This window comes from Aedes albopictus, chromosome 1 (genome assembly GCF_035046485.1).
Source record: "Aedes albopictus strain Foshan chromosome 1, AalbF5, whole genome shotgun sequence".
Lineage (NCBI taxonomy): Eukaryota > Metazoa > Arthropoda > Insecta > Diptera > Culicidae > Aedes > Aedes albopictus.
The window spans coordinates 114832735-114854706 of NC_085136.1; the positions used below are offsets into that span (position 1 = coordinate 114832735).

Genomic DNA, 21972 nt, shown 5'->3' on the forward strand with positions numbered 1-21972 from the left:
GATTTGTTCCGAGATTCATTCAGGAATTCTTTTAAGGATTCACCCCAGGATTCCTTTTGGGATTTCTTCTAGAGATCCTTCTGCCACTCTTTTATTGATTTTCCCCGGGATTCCTTCATTGGTTTCTTCCGTAATTCTTCCATTTACTTCTCCCGGAATTCCTTACATGTTCTGTTGAGGATTATTCTTGAAATTTCATCAAAAATTCCTTAAGGATTTTTCCTGGGTTTTCTATCCAAATTCCTTCAATGATTTCTTTCAGGCTATAAAAAAGTACTCCCAGAGTTTTTTCATGGATATCTCCCAGGATTTCGGGAATTATTTTACCGAGTTTCGTCTAACATTCTTTCGTGTATTCCTTCCAAAACTTTTTGAGGGATTCCCATGGAGATTCTTCCTGAAATGTCTCCCGTGATTCCTTCATTATTCCTCGCATTTTTAACGAAAAGTACCAAAATGTCAATTGCTGTAAGAGATTCTTCACTGATGGGTCTCGCATAAATGGATCCACTGGTTTCGGTGTTTTCAATGAAAATTTCACCGCCTTCCGCAAATTTCAGGAACCTTGTTCGGTTTATGTTGCTGAGCTGGCAGCAATCAATTTCGCTTTGGGGATGATTTCAAACATGCCCGTAGACCATTTCTTTATCTTCTCGGATAACCTTAGTTCGATTGAGGCACTACGGTCGATGAAACCTGTAAAACATTCATCTTACTTTCTTACAAAAATAAGAGAGCAGATAGTTGCACTGGTCGAAAGATCATACAAGATTACCTTTGTATGGGTCCCCTCACATTGCTCAATTTATGGCAATGAGAAGGCGGACTCTCTCGCAAAGGTGGGCGCACAGGAAGGTGAGATCTATGATAGAAGAATTTCACATGATGATTTTTTCCATTTTGTTCGTCAGAGTTCTCTTCAAAGTTGGCAACATGATTGGCGAGATGGCCAGCTGGGACGGTGGTTACATTCCATTATTCCTAATGTTTCTTTGCGAGTGTGGTGGTATGGTCTGGATGTAAGTCGCAATTTCATTCGCGTGATGTTAAGACTTATATCCAACCATTACTCGCTAGACGCGCATTTACACAGGATTAACCTCGCGTGGAGCAATGTTTGTACTAAGTGTGGTTCCGGTTATGATGTCATCGACCACGTAGTTTGGCAATGCCCGGATAATGACGCCTCCAGAGCGCTACTATTGGATACCCTTGAGGCCCGAGGTAGACAACCCTTTGTTCTTGTGAGAGATGTGTTGGGAACCCGCGATGTCACATATATGGGATGTATTTTCGACTTTCTTCGCTCTGCTGGTATAAAAGTTTAATTCGCTTGTGTATTCTTCTCCAGTTTTTTTTCTCTGTTTTGTCCACTTTGTGTTACCAAGCTGCTCCTGGCCATCCGGAAGACCAAGTCCTACAACAAGTTAATACCAACACCCCGGATGAGCGGCAGTGAAACCTTTGGCCCAATCCTTACCCTGTCCATCCCTCAAAATGTGACCTTCTAACCTCGAGCTGCCACGAGTACCCTGGCTTCCACCCTTTACTAACAGATATCATTAAAAAGTTATTACTCTGTATAATGTATACTATTAAGTACAAAGAAAGGTCCTCGGCTCCGTAAAGCGTTATACGCGATTGAGCCCCAAATAAACGAACTAGATAAAAAAAAAAAAGATTCCTTCATTGATTCTTCCCAAGTACATATTGCTTTAAGAACTTATCAAAATATTTCTCGTAATTCCTCCCAGATTATTTTTAATTATTCCATGAGCGATCCTTTCAGGGATTCTTCTCGGGATTCCTTTAGACATTTCTCATGGGATTTCTTCCGACACTTCCCCCGGAGTTTGTCCCGGGATTTTCCACAGATTTCATAAGGAATTCTTTCCAGAGTTTCTTCTGGGATTTGTGTCGTGTTTCATTCATTATTTTTTCTCGAGATTCTCCAAGGATTCTTTCTGAGGTTGCATCAGGATTCTTTCATTCATGTCTCTTAGGTTTATTTCAAGGATTCCTCTTGGACAATGGAAAGGACTTCTTTTGACATTTTTTAAAGATCCAGGGATTCCCTTCGCAATTCTTTCAGGAGTTCTTTTCAGAATTTCCTGATTGAGTCCTTCCGGGATTTTTAAATTATTTCATATCAGATTTATTTTCCTGGGATTTTTTTAGGGGTTACCGGAAATTCCTTAGATATTTTTTCATCGATTTCTCACGGATTTTTTTTCGGATTTCTACCAGCTATTCCTCCCGATATTTATTTGGGGAATCCATCAGAGATTTGCTCAGCGATATTTTTTTTGAATCTCCACGGATTTTTTTTGGGATTTGACCCAGAATTCTTTTAGAAACTCGTCTGATTTTTTAATGATTTTTCTGGGAATCCTCCCGGAATAACCCCAATCCAAGGTGTCAGGCGACCCGTACTGAGAGATGAATGGTTGAGGGGGTTAAAAACATGCTCGATCTTTAACGGAGCCCGTAGCGTGGGTAAGATCACCTTTTTGGGTTGCGTTGCGGCGAAAGATCTACCAAACCGAACCCTAGTCCTAACTGCTTCCAGCTAGTGGAGCAGCACATATGAGTAATCAAAGAAAACACTTTGGTCCTTATTACATTTTACACCTTGTTGAAAGTGATAGGTCTCGGTTTTAGGTGTAGCCGAGATGGATCTTGAAACAAGGAAACATGGGTTAGTAGGGTAAAAGGGTATAATACGCCCCCCTTCATTTTCTAGCGATTCAAGCGCTTTTTGCATGCGGGATCGATTGGAAATCTTAAATATTGATGATTAGTTGTCATCAAGCTGATCCGTTAGTTGATTGGTATAGAAAAGCAATTAAAATGTCAAAAAGTATGAAATCGAGGCTTTTGGCGTAATATTTTACCTCTTGCAAGCTGGCTTCATTGTAAACGAAGCTAGTTCTGTTCGCTTATGTTATTTTGCAACTTTTAAGCAGTTAAACACTTGTTAAAAGGCGCTCCTAGGATAAGCATGTGGTAGAATTATCCCCTGGTACAGTTTTATCACGAGGCTGGACGTTTTTCTTTTGATGGGGCGTATTGCCCCGTTTATTTTGATAAGGTAAATTTTCGAACGTTTTCGGAAAACGTTTCAAAGCTTCCATAGCCGCCCCTCCAGAGGTAAAGTTCTCATGCAACACTTCACTGACTTTAGAAACAACGATTTGCAGTGGACAATAGATGGAATAAGGCACCAATTATTGATGTATTGCCATTTCTGCTTAGGGGGGGCATATTATACCTGTTTACCCTATTCCTAATCTTTTATTTGGTGTACACTGGTTTGAAACAGAAAGGACTAGGGTTCCGATGCATGGTCAATATCGGTATCATTTCTTGACGTTCTCGATTAGGGATCCGATTTTGACTGAAAAAGGAGCGTGTTAAAAGCGGAACCTATCAATCAGAATCCTTCCTTGCGATTATGTTAAAAATGACTACTGTAATAAAACCGAATACTTTATAACTTCTCAATGGTGATAAAGTAATACGACATGCACTATACAAAGGACACGGGGTATATCACAATAGATCAAAATATTGGTTGCAGTGGTTATGTCCCGAACAGAGAAAAAAAAAACTTCGGGACGTTTACCCAGATTTCTCCTGCGTTTCCTACAAGACTTTTCATCAAGGCATCCTACTGGGATTTCTGCAGGGATTTTTTTTGGCGCTAGCCATATACTACACAGACTCATTATAGGTAATCTCAGAAGACCCCCTCCTTCTTTAATCGTAGACTTTTGCCAGAATCAAACCCCGCTTCCTCCCCTTCGAGTTTACGTTGTTTCTGGACAGGCCCTTTCGAGAATAATCGCGGGATTCCTGCTGAGGTTCCTTCTGGAATTCCTCTTGGAATTTCTCCCGGATTTCGGATCTATGTTCAGGAATAAAAGAATCACCTTTCAATGTCTGTACCGCCTGTAGCCTTGCGAAAACTTGCTAAAAATCCTATGAAGCTTCCCAAAAAAAACACCGAAAACCCTTGAAACACACTTGGACTCAAGGTAAATTTAATGGAAGGTACTAGCATATAGGGCACTGCACTGTTTTGATTTTGTATGGGATTTTGACATTTCCTGGCCTTGTTGTTTACTAAATCTCAATGAGAGCGAAAGAGAGGGTGAGAATTTCGTGCAGAGCCCTATAAGCAATAAGTGGTCGCGGGGAGAAGTTTGTGGCGGGGGTGTTGGAGTTGATTGCTGACGAGTTTGTTTACGCTCTACTCTATCGGCTTTAGTGAGGTTGCTAGGGTTGCTAGGGGTTGTTATTTACTTCCAAACAAGTGAAAAAAAATTCCGCAGTGGCAGAGCAGGTGCTTGTTGTCGAGCATGTTGTAGAACTGCAAAGTTAATTATTGTGATAAATTCAACGGCATACACAAAGCCATACGCATGCCGAATCTTTACTGCCTAAAGTTTAACGAAAAACCAACAGATCAGAAGCTTGAAGAAAGGCGTGATGGTGTACCTTCGGCAGCAGTTGGGAATTTTACCCCCCCTCATGTGTTACAAACTGTTGGCAAGATTACTCCGCAGGGTTTCAGAGAAGTTTCACACGAACATTGTAATATTTCTCTAGTCCAGAGCATACCATTGGGGTATTGCATTATTTGGATGCAATAAATTAGGACACAAGCTCGTTGGTTGAAATCACCATGAAGTGACCTTTTGGGTCATGGCTTGCTATCACTGATAAACTTCCAAATCAAAACCAACTTGCCAGCTGTCATTCCAAATTCCAATATGGCGGATTGTATGATTTAGCATATTGGATTACCTTCCTTTTACTTACCTTGCTTGGACTCATGTAATGTACCTGAAACCCCGGAAAGCGCTTTTGTGACATCTCAGAACCCACTGAAAATTCCTAAAACGCACCTGAGCCTCTCTGAAATCCCGAGAACACCCTTGTAACGCCTTGAGAAAACTCCCTGAATATCCTCTGAAACTTCCTATAATGGCATCGAAAACCCCCTGAAATCCCCTGTAATGCTTCTGATACCCTCCGAAACCTCCTTGTCACGTCTCTAAAATTCGCTGAAAATCCTCTGAAACTTGTCAAAAAAACCGTCGAAAACCCCTTGGACCCCATGTAACGTAGATCTTCCGAAACCCCTGAAAACGCCTTTGAAGCCCACTGTATTGCCTCTGAACTCCTCCACTCTTTAAACTCCCTTGGAAGCCCTCTGATACTCCGCATGGCCCCCTTCAAATCACAGCTTTTCGCTCTTCTTAAAGTTATTTGCAACCTTGTAATCCATTTAGGAAAACTAAATCCATTTGAGCTTGGACTTGAGCTACTTCAGTATCGCCAGACCAGCTACACTCACACGACACAAGGAATCAATAAGATATCTGCCGTAAATTTAGGTAAAAAGTGTATTCAGGTAAAAAAAATATTTAGGCAGTCCCGACTCATAACCTAAAGGTTTGGGTGTATCAAATTGAACCTCATAGTATTCTCCAAGTAGTATTTCATGTAGCTGCTGGCTACCATGTTTTAAAAGTTCAACAGGGAGCTTTCTTCTCCTCAATTGGGTTTTTAAATTTTGAAAAATGTATTGATTTTTTTATTTTATACGAAAGGGCGCCTTTTTCTGAGTCACTATGATTTTTTTCTGATTTTTAGACATTTGTTCTAGTGTAGAATTAGCAACTAGTTAAAATACACATAAAAAAAAAGACATTTGTTCTAATACCTAAAATCAATTTCAAAGAGATTTTTTGAAATCACCTTTTGACAGGTGGGCAACTGTTTGACAGCTCCGCCCAGTACAAACTGCGACGAGGGGTGATTCGACAAATCGCTCCCATACAAACTTTAAATTGAGTTTTAAATAGGTTCCCGGACTCCAAAATTCATGAAAATTTTGATTTCGGCTCAGTTTGACATGCAGATTCAGAATATCGAATTATCTCAACACCATTAAAGAAGCCAATTGCTCTTTTAAATTAATTTTGCGTCCGCCACAGCTTATCCTTCGTTACTAACACTTAACCCACAGAGAAACAGACGTCACACTCCACTAGCCTTTAACGGTTGATTCAAATATTCTGTAGTTGGTCAATTGACCACTCGCAGCGCTGGTATCGTTTTTGGTCCTGTTTGACGTTTACTCACTACCGCCACCTGGGTGTGGTCCGGCCAATTACAATACGATTAGCATTGGTGGGTTGTGATTTTGTAACGATGTTTTTCAAAGAAATTTGTTCCAAGTATTTCGTCTGTTTCTCTGTGCTTAACCTTTTCGCCAGAGCACCAACGTTCTTTCCATTCAACACTGTCTCGAATCGCTCTCTTCACCTAGCAGTTACCATAGAACCTGACAGCAAGATCCTATCTCATACCTTTCACGAGACAGCAGGTGGCTTAGTTTTAATTCACATGCCGTAGCCAGTTTCGTAAAAATTACGTGCATCATTCTGTTCCATACAGTTTTTTGGTTAAGTATTAGCAATTAGCATTCTCCTCAGGAGGAGGTACCTCATCCTCATAGGCAGGCCTTCGGTGATTTCTTCTCTCGGCTGCCCTCCCCTCTTGTTTCACTCTCTATTCTTTCGAGTACTAGGCAGCACCATTAATTGATACGGGAACGTCCATAAATTACGTCACGCTTTGAGGGGGGAGGGGGGGTTCAGCAAAGTGTGACGACTCATACAAAAATTTCAGAGGTCCCATACAAAAAGTGTGACATAGGGGGGAGGGGGGTTGAAAATGATCGATTTTTGCGTGACGTAATTTATGGACGTTCCCTACCCACAGATCATTGAGTTGTTGTCTACGTTGATATGCCTATCCACTCATCAAGCTTCTGGTGGAGCCAGGGTTGTAAAATGTCACAAAAATGTAATTTCGTTATTTGCCCATTTCACTACCCTTAGAAAAAAAATGTGTATCGACGATATCTTTATTTTACCATTTCAAACTCGCATTATTGAAGGTTTACGGACAGAAATTGACACTGGAAATGGTAGAACTAGAACATGTATTAACATTTTTGCCTTTCTCGTACACTAAGTGTACTGGAAAGGCTATATGTTCACTCCAAAACTGACTTTTTGATAGAAAGCCCGGAGGGTCGAGTCACATATACCAATCGACTCAGCTCGACGAATCAAGGTGATGTCTTTTTTTTTTTATTCTAGGAGTCCAAAAATCTTCTAAAGACGCTGTATGGGATTCGAATGTGCACCTACCCACTAAAAACACTCTCCTAGTTCACCTCCACCTTAAATTCCCCCTTGTTTCCTATTGATCGTCCAGCCGTTCCGGAGTTATGGCCATTTAAGTGTTCCGGACCGGTACCCTGGAAGGGGCTAGACATGAAAATGTAGCAAACCCATGCATGCGACCCATCAAACCACGGCATTTACGATTATCTAATGAACGGTAAGCAGGAATATAGTCTCAGGCCATATCTGAACCGATAGTGTTCTGGAACTGGTTCTGGGTGTCCCACCGGAAGTGGCCAAATATCAAATTGAACATAACCCATGCATGCGACACATCAAACAGCGGCTTTTTCGACAATTTGATGAACGGTTAGCAGGAAAACCGTATCAGACCATATCTGAACCGGTAGTTGTCCGGAAACGGTTCCGGGGGTCCCGACGGAAGTAGCCAACCAAACCCCTGCATGCGATACATCAAATCACGACTTTTCCAATAACCTGATGGCCGGTTATTAAGGAAGTAAGCTCAGACCATATACGGAACTGCCGGTTGTATTCCGGAACCAGTTCCGGGTGTCTCGCCGGAAATGGCCAAATGTAGAAGTGAACCAAACCCATGCATTCGACACATCGAACAGCGGCTTTTTCGATAACCTGATGAACGGTTAGCAGAAAAATAGTATCAGACCATATCTTAACCGGTAGTGTTGCGGAACCGGTTCCGGATGTCCCGCCGGATGTGGCCAGAAGTTCCACGATGTTGGCCTAAAATTCAAGATGGCAGCCAAATGTTCAAGGTGGCGGCTCCAAATTCAAGATGACGGCTGTTTATAGAGTTTAAAGCTCTTAAAGCATGCTATATGGGGATATTTGATATCGGGAAAATGTCTGGACTCCTAAAATGGTGGCTTCAAATTCAAGATGGTGGCAGTTAAAATGAGGTCTAGGTTCTAAAACCATGCAATATGAGTATATTGAGTATGGGGAGGATGGCCTGAGGCCAACAATAATGACCAGAATATCCAAGATGGCGGTCTAAAATCCAAGATGGCGACTCCAAATTCAAGAGGCTTTTTAATGTAGTTTGAAGCCTAAAAACCATACAATATGGGTATATTTGGTATGAGGAAGATGTTTACAGTCCAAAAATGGCGACCAGAATATCTCAGATGGGGGCTCCAAATTCAATGTGGCGTCTGTTTAATGGAGTTTTAGGCTCTTAAACCTTGCAATATTGATAAATTTGTCCAGAGTTCAAAATGGTGATCAGGATATCCAAGATGGCGATCTAAAGTTTAAGATGGCGGCTCCAAATTCAAAATCGTGGCTGTTTAACGGAGTTTTAGGGCCTTAAACTATGTGTTATCGATATATTTGGTATGAGGAAGATGTCTGGAATCCAAATATGGTGACTAGAATATCCAAGATGGCGGTCCAAAATCCAAGAAGCGGCTCTAAATTCAAAATTTCGGCTGTTTAATGAAGTTTGAGGCTCTAAAACCATTTAATATGAGTATATTTTTCGTAGGGAAAATGCCTGAACTCCAAAAATGGTGACCAGAACATCCAAGATGGCAATCCTAAATCCTAAATGGCGACTTCAAATTCAAGATAGCGAGTTTTTCTTAAGAGTTTGAGGCTTAAACATTAAAAGCCAGATAAACGATATCAACATTTCATCAACATTTCACATAAGTTTTATTGCAATTGGGTTTCGAAGGCACCATCACCGCTAGGTGGATTAATAAGGGTTTTTTTTTTCATGACATTCCCGTGACATTTCAGAGCCCTGGGTGGTACTCACCAACCAAATAATTCGTAACCGACAGGAAGTCTTTCATTTCATATTCTGAATCACAGTCAACATTTTGTTGGAAATACTTTCATTTCATTGTTCTATTAATTCAATTCTTAGGGCTAATTATTTAAATAAATGTAGACTGTTTTCGCTGAGAAATGCCAATAGATAAAATAAATAAATAAGTTTTACAGTAAGTAATTCAATATCCTATTCCCAATTTGTACTGTTTTAGCTGTTCTACAAAACACTACACTACAACTAAATGCTACAACCATGAACAGAGAGCTAAATTGCTAAAAAGAACTGCAAGTGTACATAGAAATTGTCTACAGATATTCCAACCACCGATTAAGAAAACTATCGATAGAAATTCTTTGTCTACTTTTTTTTAACCTCAACCCAGTTCCTAAATGATGAAATGCCTAATTCTACGATACTACAATACGTTTCAAATGAATAACTCCTCTATCACAAAAAAAAATCCACATTATAAATAAATAATGAATCAAGTTTTCTCATTCTACCTAACAAGTACAGAAAAACAACTTATAAAACGAGCTACTGAATGATGAAAGTCTATCGATTCCTACCAATATTTGTGATTAAATGACTGCTGCAAAATTAATAAAATCGACGACCGCTGATTCGACGTAGCTTTCGAAATTGCACAGAAGCTGGTGATCGCTTGCAATAACAAACAATAACAGAATGAAGTTTGCTGTAGTGAAATTTCTGCGTTCTTCTAGCTGATACTTCACTGATACACCCGAATCCTATGCACCGAAGTTTTGACTGCCGAAGTTTCCACGAGATTGTCCAGTGCTAGAGTACTTAAGAATTTTGAACCGAGGCTTTTGTTGTTAACACCATGTGCATTAGTCTTCCAAATATCCATTGCCACTATCAGTCTCTGGTAGTTTCTCCGAGATAATCCGAAAACTGTGAATGGATGTGCTCCACAGGAGGCGGCGGAGGAACAGGAGGAGGAAGCGGTGGATGCAAGCCATGTGTGAGGTGGAATGGCAGTGGAGCCGGATGGTGCTGACCACCAGCTCCTCCGTTGAACCATTCCGCCATCCAGGGTGGAGTAAAGTACGGCATCAACGTGCGAACGTTGGACCAAAACAGCTCGGACATAAAGTATCGACAGCTGGCGTAAACACTCCGGATGAAGTTCATGTACATGTGGAAGCTCGATGACATCGTGGTGGACATGAATGCCAGATAGTGAGACATGGGTGTCCACAGTGGCAGAATGGGTGGAGGTGGTGGTACGGGAGCGATGGGGCCGGGAAATTGCGGAGGGTATGAATACGGATGGTATGGTGGAGGCGGTGGCGGCGGTGGTGGTTGTAAGACTGGTCCTTGACCAGCCGCATTCCACAAGTGATAGAACTGTGGAGCCGGTGTCATCGTGGTTGTCGGTTGTTGCACCACAATCGTGGTCATTTGTGGTTCTTTTTCCTGGTGCGATGAAGAGCTGGATAAGCCAAACAAGTTACGTCTTACTCTGCGGCTCGAGCTTAGCTGCTATTCTGTAGGAGGTAAAACGCGAGGTCCGTATGCGTAGTCACGGTCGTACAAGACCGACTGCGAGTGATGGAGGTGATGCGGTTCTACTGAGTGGAATCCGTAGTGAACGCCTGCTACCTGAGAAGAAAGGAATAAGTAAGAAAGAAACGGTTTAGTGAATGGGGCAGTGAATTGACAAAGGAGAATAATTTTTGATCATCGGCAAACGCTTACGTCAAGCCTCTGAAACCCGCCAAAAATCATCTGAAGCTGTTTGAAATGCATTCGAAATACCCCTTAAACCCTCTCGGACCCCATGTAACGCACCTGAGACCCTCAGCAATTCCCAAAAAACACCTACGTAACGCCTCTAAAACTCGCTAAAAATCACCTGAAGCTATTTGAAATGCCTTCGAAATCCCCCTAAACCCCCTCAGATCCAATGTAACGCACCTGAGACCCTCAGAAATCCCCGAAAATGCCTTCGTAACGCCTGAGTAATGCCTCTTGAACTCGTCATAAATCCTCTGAAGCTTTCTGAAATGCCTTCGAAATACCCCTAAAACTCCCTCGGACCCCATGTAACGCACCTGAGACCCTCAGAAACTCCCGAAAACGCCTTCGTAACGCCTCTAAAACTCGCCAACAATCATCTAAAGTTTTCTGAAATGCATTTCGACACTCTTGAAAGCCCATCGGATCCCATGTAAGAAAATTGAGACCCTTCGAAACTCCCCAAAAATACCACTGAACCCCCACCTTCGAGGCAACGCCTCTGACAAACCCCTCCCCCTTCTGATACTCCAGGTCACTCGCCCTTCTTAAACTTCTTTGTAATCTTCAAATCCATTTAGGTAATGAACTAGATTCATTAAGGTAATGAATCCATTCAAGTAAAACTCTATTAAGGCAGTCCCGACTCGTTACCTAAATGGAGGTTTGGTGTACTATGAAAGTGGCAGCACAACATCTGAAAGTGATCAACAATTTTGCGTCCTCAAATTGTAGTATAAACAAAAACCTAAAGTAGTGTTTGCAGAAACTCCGAAAGTTTGTGCGAGTGTCAAAGCAAAACATTGGCAAGCTCATGTTAACAGTGACAATAGCACAGTTCATGAAGCTGGATCATGGGGCATGGACCAGCAGGGGCAGTAGTGCAGGGGCTCCTCCACACTATTTCGTCCCTTTCCGCGTTAATGCAGGGCTCTGGCGTGGTGGACCTCCTTTACAGGAGGTAAAGGTAGTGGCGAGGCAAACCCCTTCGCAGGAACTGGGTTGACGAGGTCTGCGTTAAGGAGAAGTGAGGAGTCAGGAACAGGAAGCTGCGCACGCAGCTCCAGTGTGGGTCCTCCGATTAATTCTCTGGTTAGCCTGTCAGGGCAATAGTGGAGTGTGGTTGATGAGGGCCGTTAACCAAAATCGAGACGGGCTGTCTGCAATGGAGGTGGCTGTGCAGCATCAGCTTGGCAAGATCATCGACTCTACGTCCAAGAAGTCCAACATAAGCAAGAACCTTAGAACGGCCCTGTTGCGACTTCGTAAGTCGATGGACGATGCCAAGTTAGATCACGAAGGACTCGTGAAAACTGCAGCAGCGGCAGAACCGGCGAAAGCAAAGGTTAGGAAGTCTACCAGAACGAAGGCCATCGCTTTCGCAGGAAGCCAAAAAGGTATGCGGATGTGAATGCTTTTGATAAGCACTCGCAGAAGCGGGTGAGGTAGCCGTCAGATGAGGAGCTGTCTGGTGGTGCCGCAAGGTTACGCGGATACCAACGCCGAAGGTCGGTAGTAATGCCGGCAAGTCGGACCCCAGCCAGACGTCCCGGAAAGATGGGAAGGGATGACCCAAAAAGGCCGGCCCGTCCCGGATGGAAGGAAACAGTAGGTTGTGACCGTTGTTAGATCCACAGCAACCACAGAGTAGGGCGAACCAGGGTGGATCCCCCTTGGACGACAGTCGAGCGGAAGAGGAAGAAAAAACCGCTAGATGAGGAAGTGCTTAAGGACGCGAAACCAAGAAGTCGTAGAAAGATAGATACCAAGCGCGTGAAAGGCAACGCGCTAAGTACTCGGACGCCTTGAAGGCGATGCGAAGTGACGCCAAGGGCTCCGCCCACAAAAGTCTGGTGGAAGAAGTCCTTGGTAAAGGGGTCAAGTTGAGGGCTCTTAAAGCAGAGGCGACTCTGATGGTGAAGAGCCTATATGAGATTACTGAAGCGGAAGAAATCGTGACGGCACTGCGGCAATAGTGCGAAGTGCGGGTGACCACCGCAGCCGTTCAGCTACGGAAGGGGCCGTCAGGGACATAGGTGGCCTTGGCACAGCTACCTGTGGCGGACGTAAATAAGTCCGTTGAAGTAAGGAAACTGGAGGTGGACTGTTCAGTATGCCAACCGGAGGTTTACTTCAGGCGTCTGCAAGCAGAACACAAGTCATGGGACTGCAATGGCCCTGACAGGAGCAAACTGTGTAGGACATGTGGTGCCGAAGACCATAAGGCAAAAGGCTGCACGAGTGCACCCATTTGTCTGATCGATACCGGAAAACCCTTGAACAACAGGCACCTAATGGTTGGTCCAAGGTGCCCGGCCTTCAAGAAAGTCGCAGTGAACAAATCACAGTACGAGTGCAGGCAACGCAGTTGAACTTGAACCACTGCACTGTGACGCAGCACAGTAACTGCTTTGTTAGGCGGTTTCTGAGTGGGGGACGGTTACTTTGGGTCGACAATGGGTTTGAAAAAGTGACGGCGAAAGGACAACAGGTAAATACTCGTCCAGGAGTTAGTGTCTACTACATACGTGGGCTTCATTGTTTCCAAAGTAAACGGAGTCTTCATCTGTAGCTGTTAGTGCCTCCGCGGTGGCCGATCGAGCAGTTTACGCAAATGCTGGACTGTATGACGACTGCGCTGACAGCGCGAAGGCCGGTGGTAATAGCGGGTTACTTCAATGCCTGGGCCGTGGAATGGGGAAGCCGCTTCACGAACCAGCGGGGTCAAATCCTGCTAGAGACATTTTCCATATTAGATGTCGACTTGGCTAATGTCGGTACCAAGAGTACCTATAGTCAAAACATTAGAATAACTAGCCACAGAAGTCCAATGTCGCGACTGTTCGTGTGACTAACATCTAGTTTGCCACGTCCTTACGGCGTCACTAGCGGTAATAGAAGTGTCAAATAAATTTTGTTTACCAAAACAAAAGATCCTCTAAAAGATGAACACTTAAAAATTGTCATTTATTACAATTAAAGTTATTAAAACAATTAAATAGAGAAAGTGACTACAGCGCCATTGGAGTTCTAGTGTATTTCTATTGTCAAAACGGAGCGGAGTCAATTACTGACCTTTTGTAGTCCTGGCCTATCAAGTAGATCGAACTGGAGAGTAGACGATAGCTACACTCATAGTGATCACCTGGCGGTTCGCTACATTATTGACTACAACAACAGCAGGGGGCCCATATAGCCGAGGCGGTTAACGCACGGGTATTCAGCATGACCATGCTGAGGGTGACGGGTTCGATTCCCGGTCGGTCCAGGATCTTTTCGAAAGGAAATTTCCTTGACTACCTTGGGCATAGAGTATCTTCGTGCCTGCCACACGATATACACATGCAAAATGGTCATTGGCAGAGGATGCTCTCAGTTAAAAACTGTGGAAGTGCTCATTGAACACTAAGCTGAGAAGCAGGCTTTGTCCCAGTGAGGACGTTACTCCAAGAAGAGAAGAGGAACAGCAGGCAGTTAGTAGACGAAGAGGCGGCTAGGCCAAGGCCAAGCCTTCGCAGGTGGAAGACATCATACTTCGACGAAGGGCTATTAAGGGAGGCTCTCCACTGCACCGTGAGCGAAACTTACTTGATTAAGCCAGCGACGAGCTGGTAGCGGTGCTCTGACGTGCGTGTGATGCGCCTATGCCTATTCGAGTCCACCCTATAAATGGGAGGACGCCGGCTTAGTGGTGGATTCAAGCGATTGGGGACCTGCGCCACGCCTGCCTACGGGCTAGGCAGTGACTGCAGCGAGCACTATCTAAGGAAGAGCGAAACAAATGGCGGTGGAGTTCGCCGCTGCAAAAGCCGCGCTAAAGACCGAGATAAGGGCTTGCAAAAAGATCTGCTTTGAGACTCTCTGTCAAAGTGCCAAAGTGCGAATCCGTGGGCCTACAGGATCATGATGGGCAAGACGAGAGGTGTAATGGCTCCTACAGAGCAATCTCCTGGGATGTTCGAGGGCACCATCGAGGGGCTTTTTCCGCGTCATGATCCTAGTTATTGGCCTTCTTTCGTAAGATAACCAGGGACTGGGGCTGGCGATGAGGGTCGCCGGTGGATCTTGCGGGAATAGCAAAGTCCCTTAACGTAGGTAAGGCCCCACGTCTGGACGGAGCTCAGAACCTGGCCTTAAAAGTAGCTTTTGCAGAGGCTCCCGAGATGTGCAGGTCTGCCATGCAGAAATGCCTGGAAGAGGGAGATTTCTTAGAAGTTTGGAAGAGGCTGAGCCTTGTTCTATTGCCAAAAGCGGGGAAACTACCCGGAAACCCGTCAATATGCTTGAGGTCCACCGAGAGCGTAGATGGTCTCTCGGCTTCGGAAGGGGGAGGTCGATCGTAGATTTTATCCTGTCGGTTACAAAGAAAGCCGAGATAGTGCTCCAGCGTAAGAGGAGGGGAATTCGCTACTGTGCAATAGTGACTCTGGATATAAGGAATGCGTTTAACCGTTATGTGTCCGACAAACTTTTTGCTTTTTTCTACACCGTGCTTTTTAAATGGGACCCGGGTACCCTGTCGGCCACATAAGGGTTAATAGCGCCAGTCGGCCACTATTGCCGATGCGCTCCTGCGTCTGAGGATACCCTGGTACCTGTACAAGTTTCTCGGAAGTTACTTCCACAATCGAGTATTAGCTTACGCCACAGAGATGGGTCCGAAGTGCTTTCACATAACCTCAGGAGTTCCGCAAGGTTCCATCCTGGGTCCGGTGTTATGGAATGTCATGTTCAACGAGATGTTGAGTTTAGAGTTCCCGGTGGGAGTGGCAGACGTCAGCTTTGCTGACGACATTACGCTGGAAATCTACGCAGTATCAGCCAACAAGGTTAGATCCAAGGCCGTAGCATTAAAAAGAGTCACCGGATAAGTTAGGGGCAGATGGGGATTCCATGTCGGCAAGTTCCTTTGAAGTGTAAGTGGATAGGCCCTTATCAGCGGGAGGTCAAAAAGTGGTGCACCCTGTTTCGACCCTGCCCGTCTTCCGAGGGCATAAGAAGTGGTCAGGCCACTTATGAAACTGGCAATACGCCAGTGCATTACCATGGTGTGCTCCTGAAAAAGCGAGTCTCAATGTCCGCAGCTGAAAGACTATGCATTAGGCTGCGGCTTATTTTTCAAAAGTTGTTGAAACCTGGAATTCGTAAGCTCCTTTGGATTCAAATGACACAAAAAGAGAAACCTCTGAGTTTAAGACAAAAATATTGAGATTTAGAGGTCGCGCAATCGCTTCAAAGTCGAATTTTCGAGTAATAAAAAGGTGTTTTCACTTCAAGTGCCATAACTTTCTCAATTTTCAACCGATTTTCAATCTTTTTTTATGAACTTCTCACAAATTATATTTCAAATAAACTCGTAGAACATCATTTTTTCCAAAGTCACGCAAAATATGAGTTTTTGAAGATTTAATTCATTTTTTTCTTCTTTTTACAAAATTTTTTAACTTTTTTTTTCCTCTTTTACAAAAATTTTTAAGAGTCCTATAAATACTGGAGTAGCATCCACGGGCGGTCAATCAAGCTCAAGCTCAAGCTCAAGCTCAAAAATTTTTAACTTTAGAGTCCTATAACTTTTTAACCGTTTGACCAATTTAATTTTTTTTTTTAAGCTTGCTTTTGTAGATATTTTCGTTGCCTATCTTTGTCCTGAACAAACTTTTCATCAAAGTAGTCATTTTTATAATACTTTTCATCAAAAACTGCCAAAATATGCCTTAAAACTTGATTTTTTCATGCAAAATTGGAGTTTTTGACGATTATTCGCAATTTTTTACCCCAAACCACATACTTAGCCTCATATTTAGGGATATGGAACACATTGGAGGATTTTTTTTTCAAATTTCTTTTTCTGGCGTTTTGAACATGAAAATATTTTTTGATTCAGAACACTCCAAAAACTGAAGTTTAAGGCTTCCATATGATTATTAAGATTTTTTTTTCATTTTGAGCCCGAAACTAAGCATGAAAACAATTAAAATTTAGCCAAAATTCTGATTTTTCCAATAAAATACGTGTTTCTGAACGGTTTTTGGTATTTATCTATTTTTAACGTTTTTTTAAGGTACAGTTTATTCACAGCATTTTTAGGCAACAAAAATATCTACAAAAGCAAGCTAAAAAACTTAAAATTGGTCAAACGGTTAAAAAGTTATAAGACTCTGAAGTTAAAATTTTTTGTAAAAAGAAGAAAAAAATGATTTAAATCTTCAAAAACTCATGTTTTGCGTGACTTTGGAAAAAAATGATGTTCTACGAGTTTATTCGAAATTTAATTTGTGAGAAGTTCATAAAAAAAGATTGAAAATCGGTTGAAAATTGAGAAAGTTATGGCACTTGAAGTGAAAACACCTTTTTATTACTCGAAAATTCGACTTTGAAGCGATTGCGCGACCTCTAAATCTCAATATTTTTGGCTTAAACTCAGAGGTTTCTCTTTTTGTGTCATTTGAATCCAAAAGAGCTTACGAATTCCAGGTTTCAACAACTTTTGAAAAATAAGCCGCAGCCTACTATGCATGGGGATGCGAACTGTACTAGCCCCTCTCCCAAGTAATACCTTCTGAGGTGCCGGAGAGACGATTGGTTTAAGGACAAACGTCATGAAATCCCGCATCAAGAATGCATGAGAACTTAAAACGTACAAATCTCAAGAAGAAAGCTTCAAACAACAGTGCATTTTATTATTCTGTTCTTGCTCACTTGTAATAAGCTTAAAATAAGAAGATCAAATGGGCTGGTTTTGTTTACGAAGAGATTTGTGCCCTCGAAATCGTGAGTAGGTGCCAAAGTCGGCCATTGTGGCGGCCATCTTGGGATTCTAACAAGTCTGTCCTTAAGGGTAAGCCCCATGACGAGCTTATGGAGACAATGTCAAAAAGTCGTTAATATAATAAAGCACTGTGGAAAAACGTGCCTGCAGTTGAAAACAAGGAGCTTCATAGTCGGATTTATTTGCCTAGTGAAATGTATGTATCATCAACGTTAAGTCCCATTTTGTCAGCTATCTACATGCGTACTTATTGCAAAGCTCCGCCATAAGCAGCATGTGTGTGCTATGACGCAAAAAGCCGTTTCTTTTGAATTATTCGCATCACCATACGCTATGTAGGAATGCAATAAGTGTATCGCAGATTTCGCCAGTACCTACTCAGACAGACACCCAGAGACCAGCATATCCGTGTAGTAGGTATACTTACGCAAGGCTTACCCTTTTCAGTCCGTTGATTGATGCCAGCAGCAGGGCGAGCTTTGCCATCAGGAATGCTTTCCCGCTGAGTGCTGCCAGGAACTGAAATCCCATCGGAATCACAAACATGCCGAACACCGTCACGCCGAATATCATCATCGGTATCATCTGCTGCCGGTGGCGCCGGTGACGTCCTGTTAGGTGGGGGGAAAGGAACGATGAGAACAGATGAGATTTTCATGAGTAGTATTTTGCAGCGGGAATAATATGTAGCAGGTCGTCATCTTTGATGGATAATCTCTCGTCTTGAGGTGCAGGAAGGTAGATGGGGCAATCTGTTCAACAAGCACAATGACTATTCATAACAGGAGAAGATTGCCAGGGCACGTTTCAGCAGAGATCACTTCACTGTTGCATAATCGATGTTGCATCTTTTATGAGGTTGTCTCGTCATTTTACACTTTCAGCTAAGGACTGTGTTGAAAACAAACTGTATGTCTATATTATACAGACATTGAAGGCATTCTACAATGTGTTTACCACTCAATCCCTACACTATTCTATACAGGATTAAGAAGAATGACATCAATTCAACAATTTTGTAGATTGACGGGAAAATTGCCATTTGTTCTACCGTTTTTGAAAATGACTCCACAGTTTAACCAGTTCAACGAGTTTGGTTTCTGCTTTCGGCAAGCACAGACGCATGCAGATGTGCTCTCTTGCCGGTCGTAATCTTTCACAATAGCCCTAGCAGTTTAGGCATTCATCACGCGCGCTTTATTGTTTAACGGTCGGTTGTTGTTGGTGCTCGCTTACACGGCATAAGCCATGCATGAAATTGTGAACACGGCACAGTTTCGTTTCCCTACAGCTAGCCCCAGACCATCAAGCAACTGGAAGGGGATTTATTGCAAATCGAAACCGCGTATAGAACTGCCCAGGAACGATCTCTGTTCATTAAATTTACTTCTCGGGAGGCAATGACAGAATCGCTTAGAAAAAATGCGGATCCGAGGAAGTTCTACTACACAAACGGGGAGGCAGTGGAGGTGCAAATGTCGATCGCGGGCAGCAACGTTCGTTATGTCCGTGTGTTCGACTTACCGCCGGAGGTGAGTGATGAAAGACTATCGCTCGCACTAGGCGAATACGGTAAAGTGGAGCGCTTAGTTCGAGAAAAGTACGCTCCTGAGCTTGGATTAGGACATATGCACACTGGGGTACGTGGTGCGTATATGGAGATAAAGAAGGCAATTCCACCGGCAATTGATGTAGGTAGTCGTAGGGGACATGTCTTCTACGATGGTTTAAAAGACACCTGTTTTCTTTGCCATGCCGTGGGTCATCGAAAGGACTCCTGCCCACAGCGTGTGCGCCGGCACAATCAGCGACCCGGATCGTATGCAGCTATTGTTTCCGGACAAAAACCAGTGGCAGCAGCCCAGCAAACGGTAGAAGTTTCGGAAGAAATTATTGAACTTACGGAGGAAGAAATTATTGAGGAAACAGCGGAAACGGAAGATATTAATGAGGAAATAACGGATCAACATCAAGCGGAAATAACTGAAAGTGAAAAAGAACGTGAAAAAGAGGAACGACGAAAAGAAGGTATTGCAACGCTGGTGCAGGTGGCAAACGCGATCAGTGAAGCGGTAGGAAAGCAGCAAGCATCCCAACGTCGAGCACAATTTGCATCATCAGGATCCAAGGAGCATTCGAGACCGAAAAAATTATGCGCTCGGAAGAGCATGTATTGATTTTCTTATATTGTTAATTGAATGTAATATTAGATCTTATTACTATTCGTGAGCAATCGGCTCCGTAAAGTTTTTCACTAAACGATCAAGCCAGCAAATAAATATTTTGGAAAAAAAAAAACCAGTTCAACATTTTTGTCTCAAAATCGTGGCAATGTACAGTTTATCAAACAATTGTCCGTACAGATTTTTTTTTTCGTCATATTTTTGTTTTATTCAAATGCATACATCTTTTTTATACGTCGATCAAATCTGGTAAAATGTTTACGGTGATTTGATTATATATTGAAAGTAATTTGCTGAAATTTTGAGTGAAATCAGATAAAAGTTCCAAAAGTTATAAAACTTGCAGTAAAAAATTTCGACAAATGAAAATATTTGTATTATTAAACAATGGAACAGTTCAGTTTAAACTTGAAATTAGTTTGTCGCTATAGTAAACAGAAAAATTGGTTGATTTGAACTAGACTTTAATTGTGTTTACAATTTATTTGTCTGCGTGTATGCTTAAAATTTAGTAATGAAACTAATAATAATTACAGTTTCCCCTGAAGAAGGCGCCATACCTGGGCCGAAACGTCGGGTTAAACAATAAAACTCGGTTTTCAATTATTAAGACTGCGTTACCAATCAAAACAGTTTTATACACTAAAACCCCAATTTACGCTCACTTTTTTTGCGACAAACTCAATTTACGCCCCAGTCTGGGTTCACGGGTCATGGTAATTCCTCGAGAATCTAAAGTGCGATGAGAAAGTGAAAATAGTATTCAGATTGTGCATCTCAAGAAGCAATTATTACTATAAAGTGACTTTGTAAAACTCAGTGGCTCTCAAGCTGTGGTCACGGGCCATGTTAATTTTGCAAGAAACGAAACTCCAAGGAGAAGGTATGAAAGCTTTTAGGATTCTATATCTCAAGGAGCACTATTTGTAATAAAGTGGTGTTGTAAAGCTCGGAGGTTTCCAATCTGGACCACGAGCCATGTCAATTTCTCAAAAATCTAGAGTGCCATGAGAATATAATAATGGTATTCAGATTCTGCATCTCAAGATGCAATTACTACAATAAAGAGGCGTTGTAAAAATCAGTGTTGCTCGAGCCGAGGTTATGGGCCATGCTGATTTTGAAAGAACCCAAAGTCCGAGAAGAAGATATGAATGTTTTTATGACTCTGCGTCTCAAACTCATGGAACGCCTTCGAGACCCCTGAAGTCCCTTTTGAAACCCTTTGAGAGCCTCCCTGGAACTCCCTGAGAATCCATGAATCACCGCTGAGATCCCCTGGAACTTCGCTTGAAGCCCCCTGAGAACCCTTGAAATGACACTGAGTCCCCCTGAAATGCCACTAAGGCCCCCTGAGACCCCCTCAGATCCCTTGCAACTTCATGAAACCTCCTGAAAGTCCCGAAAAATAATTTCATTTCGTTCCCATACTTGTGGTTCTTGATAAATCCGCGAGGCTCGAGACCATAACTTAAAAAACACTAATATTTGCATCACATTTATGTTGAATATACTCCTTCTTGAGATAACCAATCCGAAGAGCATGTCCACTTAGCACTTTTAATGCTTGCAAATTTCTTATGACCCGTGACTAAGATTGGAAACCACTGAGTTTTGCAACACAAACATATTGCAATTGAAAAATAAACATTTTCATTTCATCCAGAAATTTATAGTTTTTTGAGAATTTCGCGTGGCCTGTGGCCATGAATTGGAAAGCACTGATCTTTTCAACATATCTTTATTAAAGATCCTTGAGATGATCAATCCGAAAAAATATTTGCAAATTTTCTTGGCAGTTTCGGGTCTTGAGAAATTCCTCTGGCCCGTAACCCCAGATTGGGAACTACTGATCTTCAAAAAACAACTACATTGAGATACTGCTGAACAATCTGAAAAATTCACTACTTTCTAGCACATCCGATGCACCAGTGGCCCGTGGCAGTATATTGTAAACCACTGGGCGATATTCAAGTAAGTTGATCCAAAGGCGTTGAATCCGAAACACATTTTCATTTCATCATCACACTTGCGGTTTTTGAGATATCCACGTGGCCCGTGACCATAGATTTTAAACCACTGATTTTTTCAACATATTTATATTAGAAATACTGATCCTTGAGATGATCAATCTGAAAAATTTTTGCCCTTCTTCTTAGCACTATCGGTTTTTGAAAATTTCTTCTGTCCCGTGACCCCAGATTAGGAACCACTGATCTTCATAATACA

The 21972-nt window shown here is 42.6% G+C and overlaps 2 protein-coding genes across 2 annotated transcripts in view; one reads left to right on the plus strand and one right to left on the minus strand.

The window, feature by feature from the left end:
- Positions 1 to 21972, plus strand: part of LOC115256083 (DNA ligase 4-like) — a 260381-nt gene that overhangs the window by 157617 nt on the left and 80792 nt on the right. The window lies entirely within an intron of this gene.
- LOC109414104 (uncharacterized) overlaps positions 10520 to 21972 on the minus strand; it is a 49076-nt gene continuing 37623 nt past the window's right edge. The window contains exons 3-4 of the mRNA XM_062846497.1: positions 17999 to 18171; positions 10520 to 10656 (exon numbers count right to left, since the gene is read on the minus strand). Of these exons, the coding sequence (XP_062702481.1) occupies positions 10537 to 10656; positions 17999 to 18171 (293 nt within the window). The 3' untranslated portion in view covers positions 10520 to 10536. The remainder of the gene's footprint in view (positions 10657 to 17998; positions 18172 to 21972) is intronic.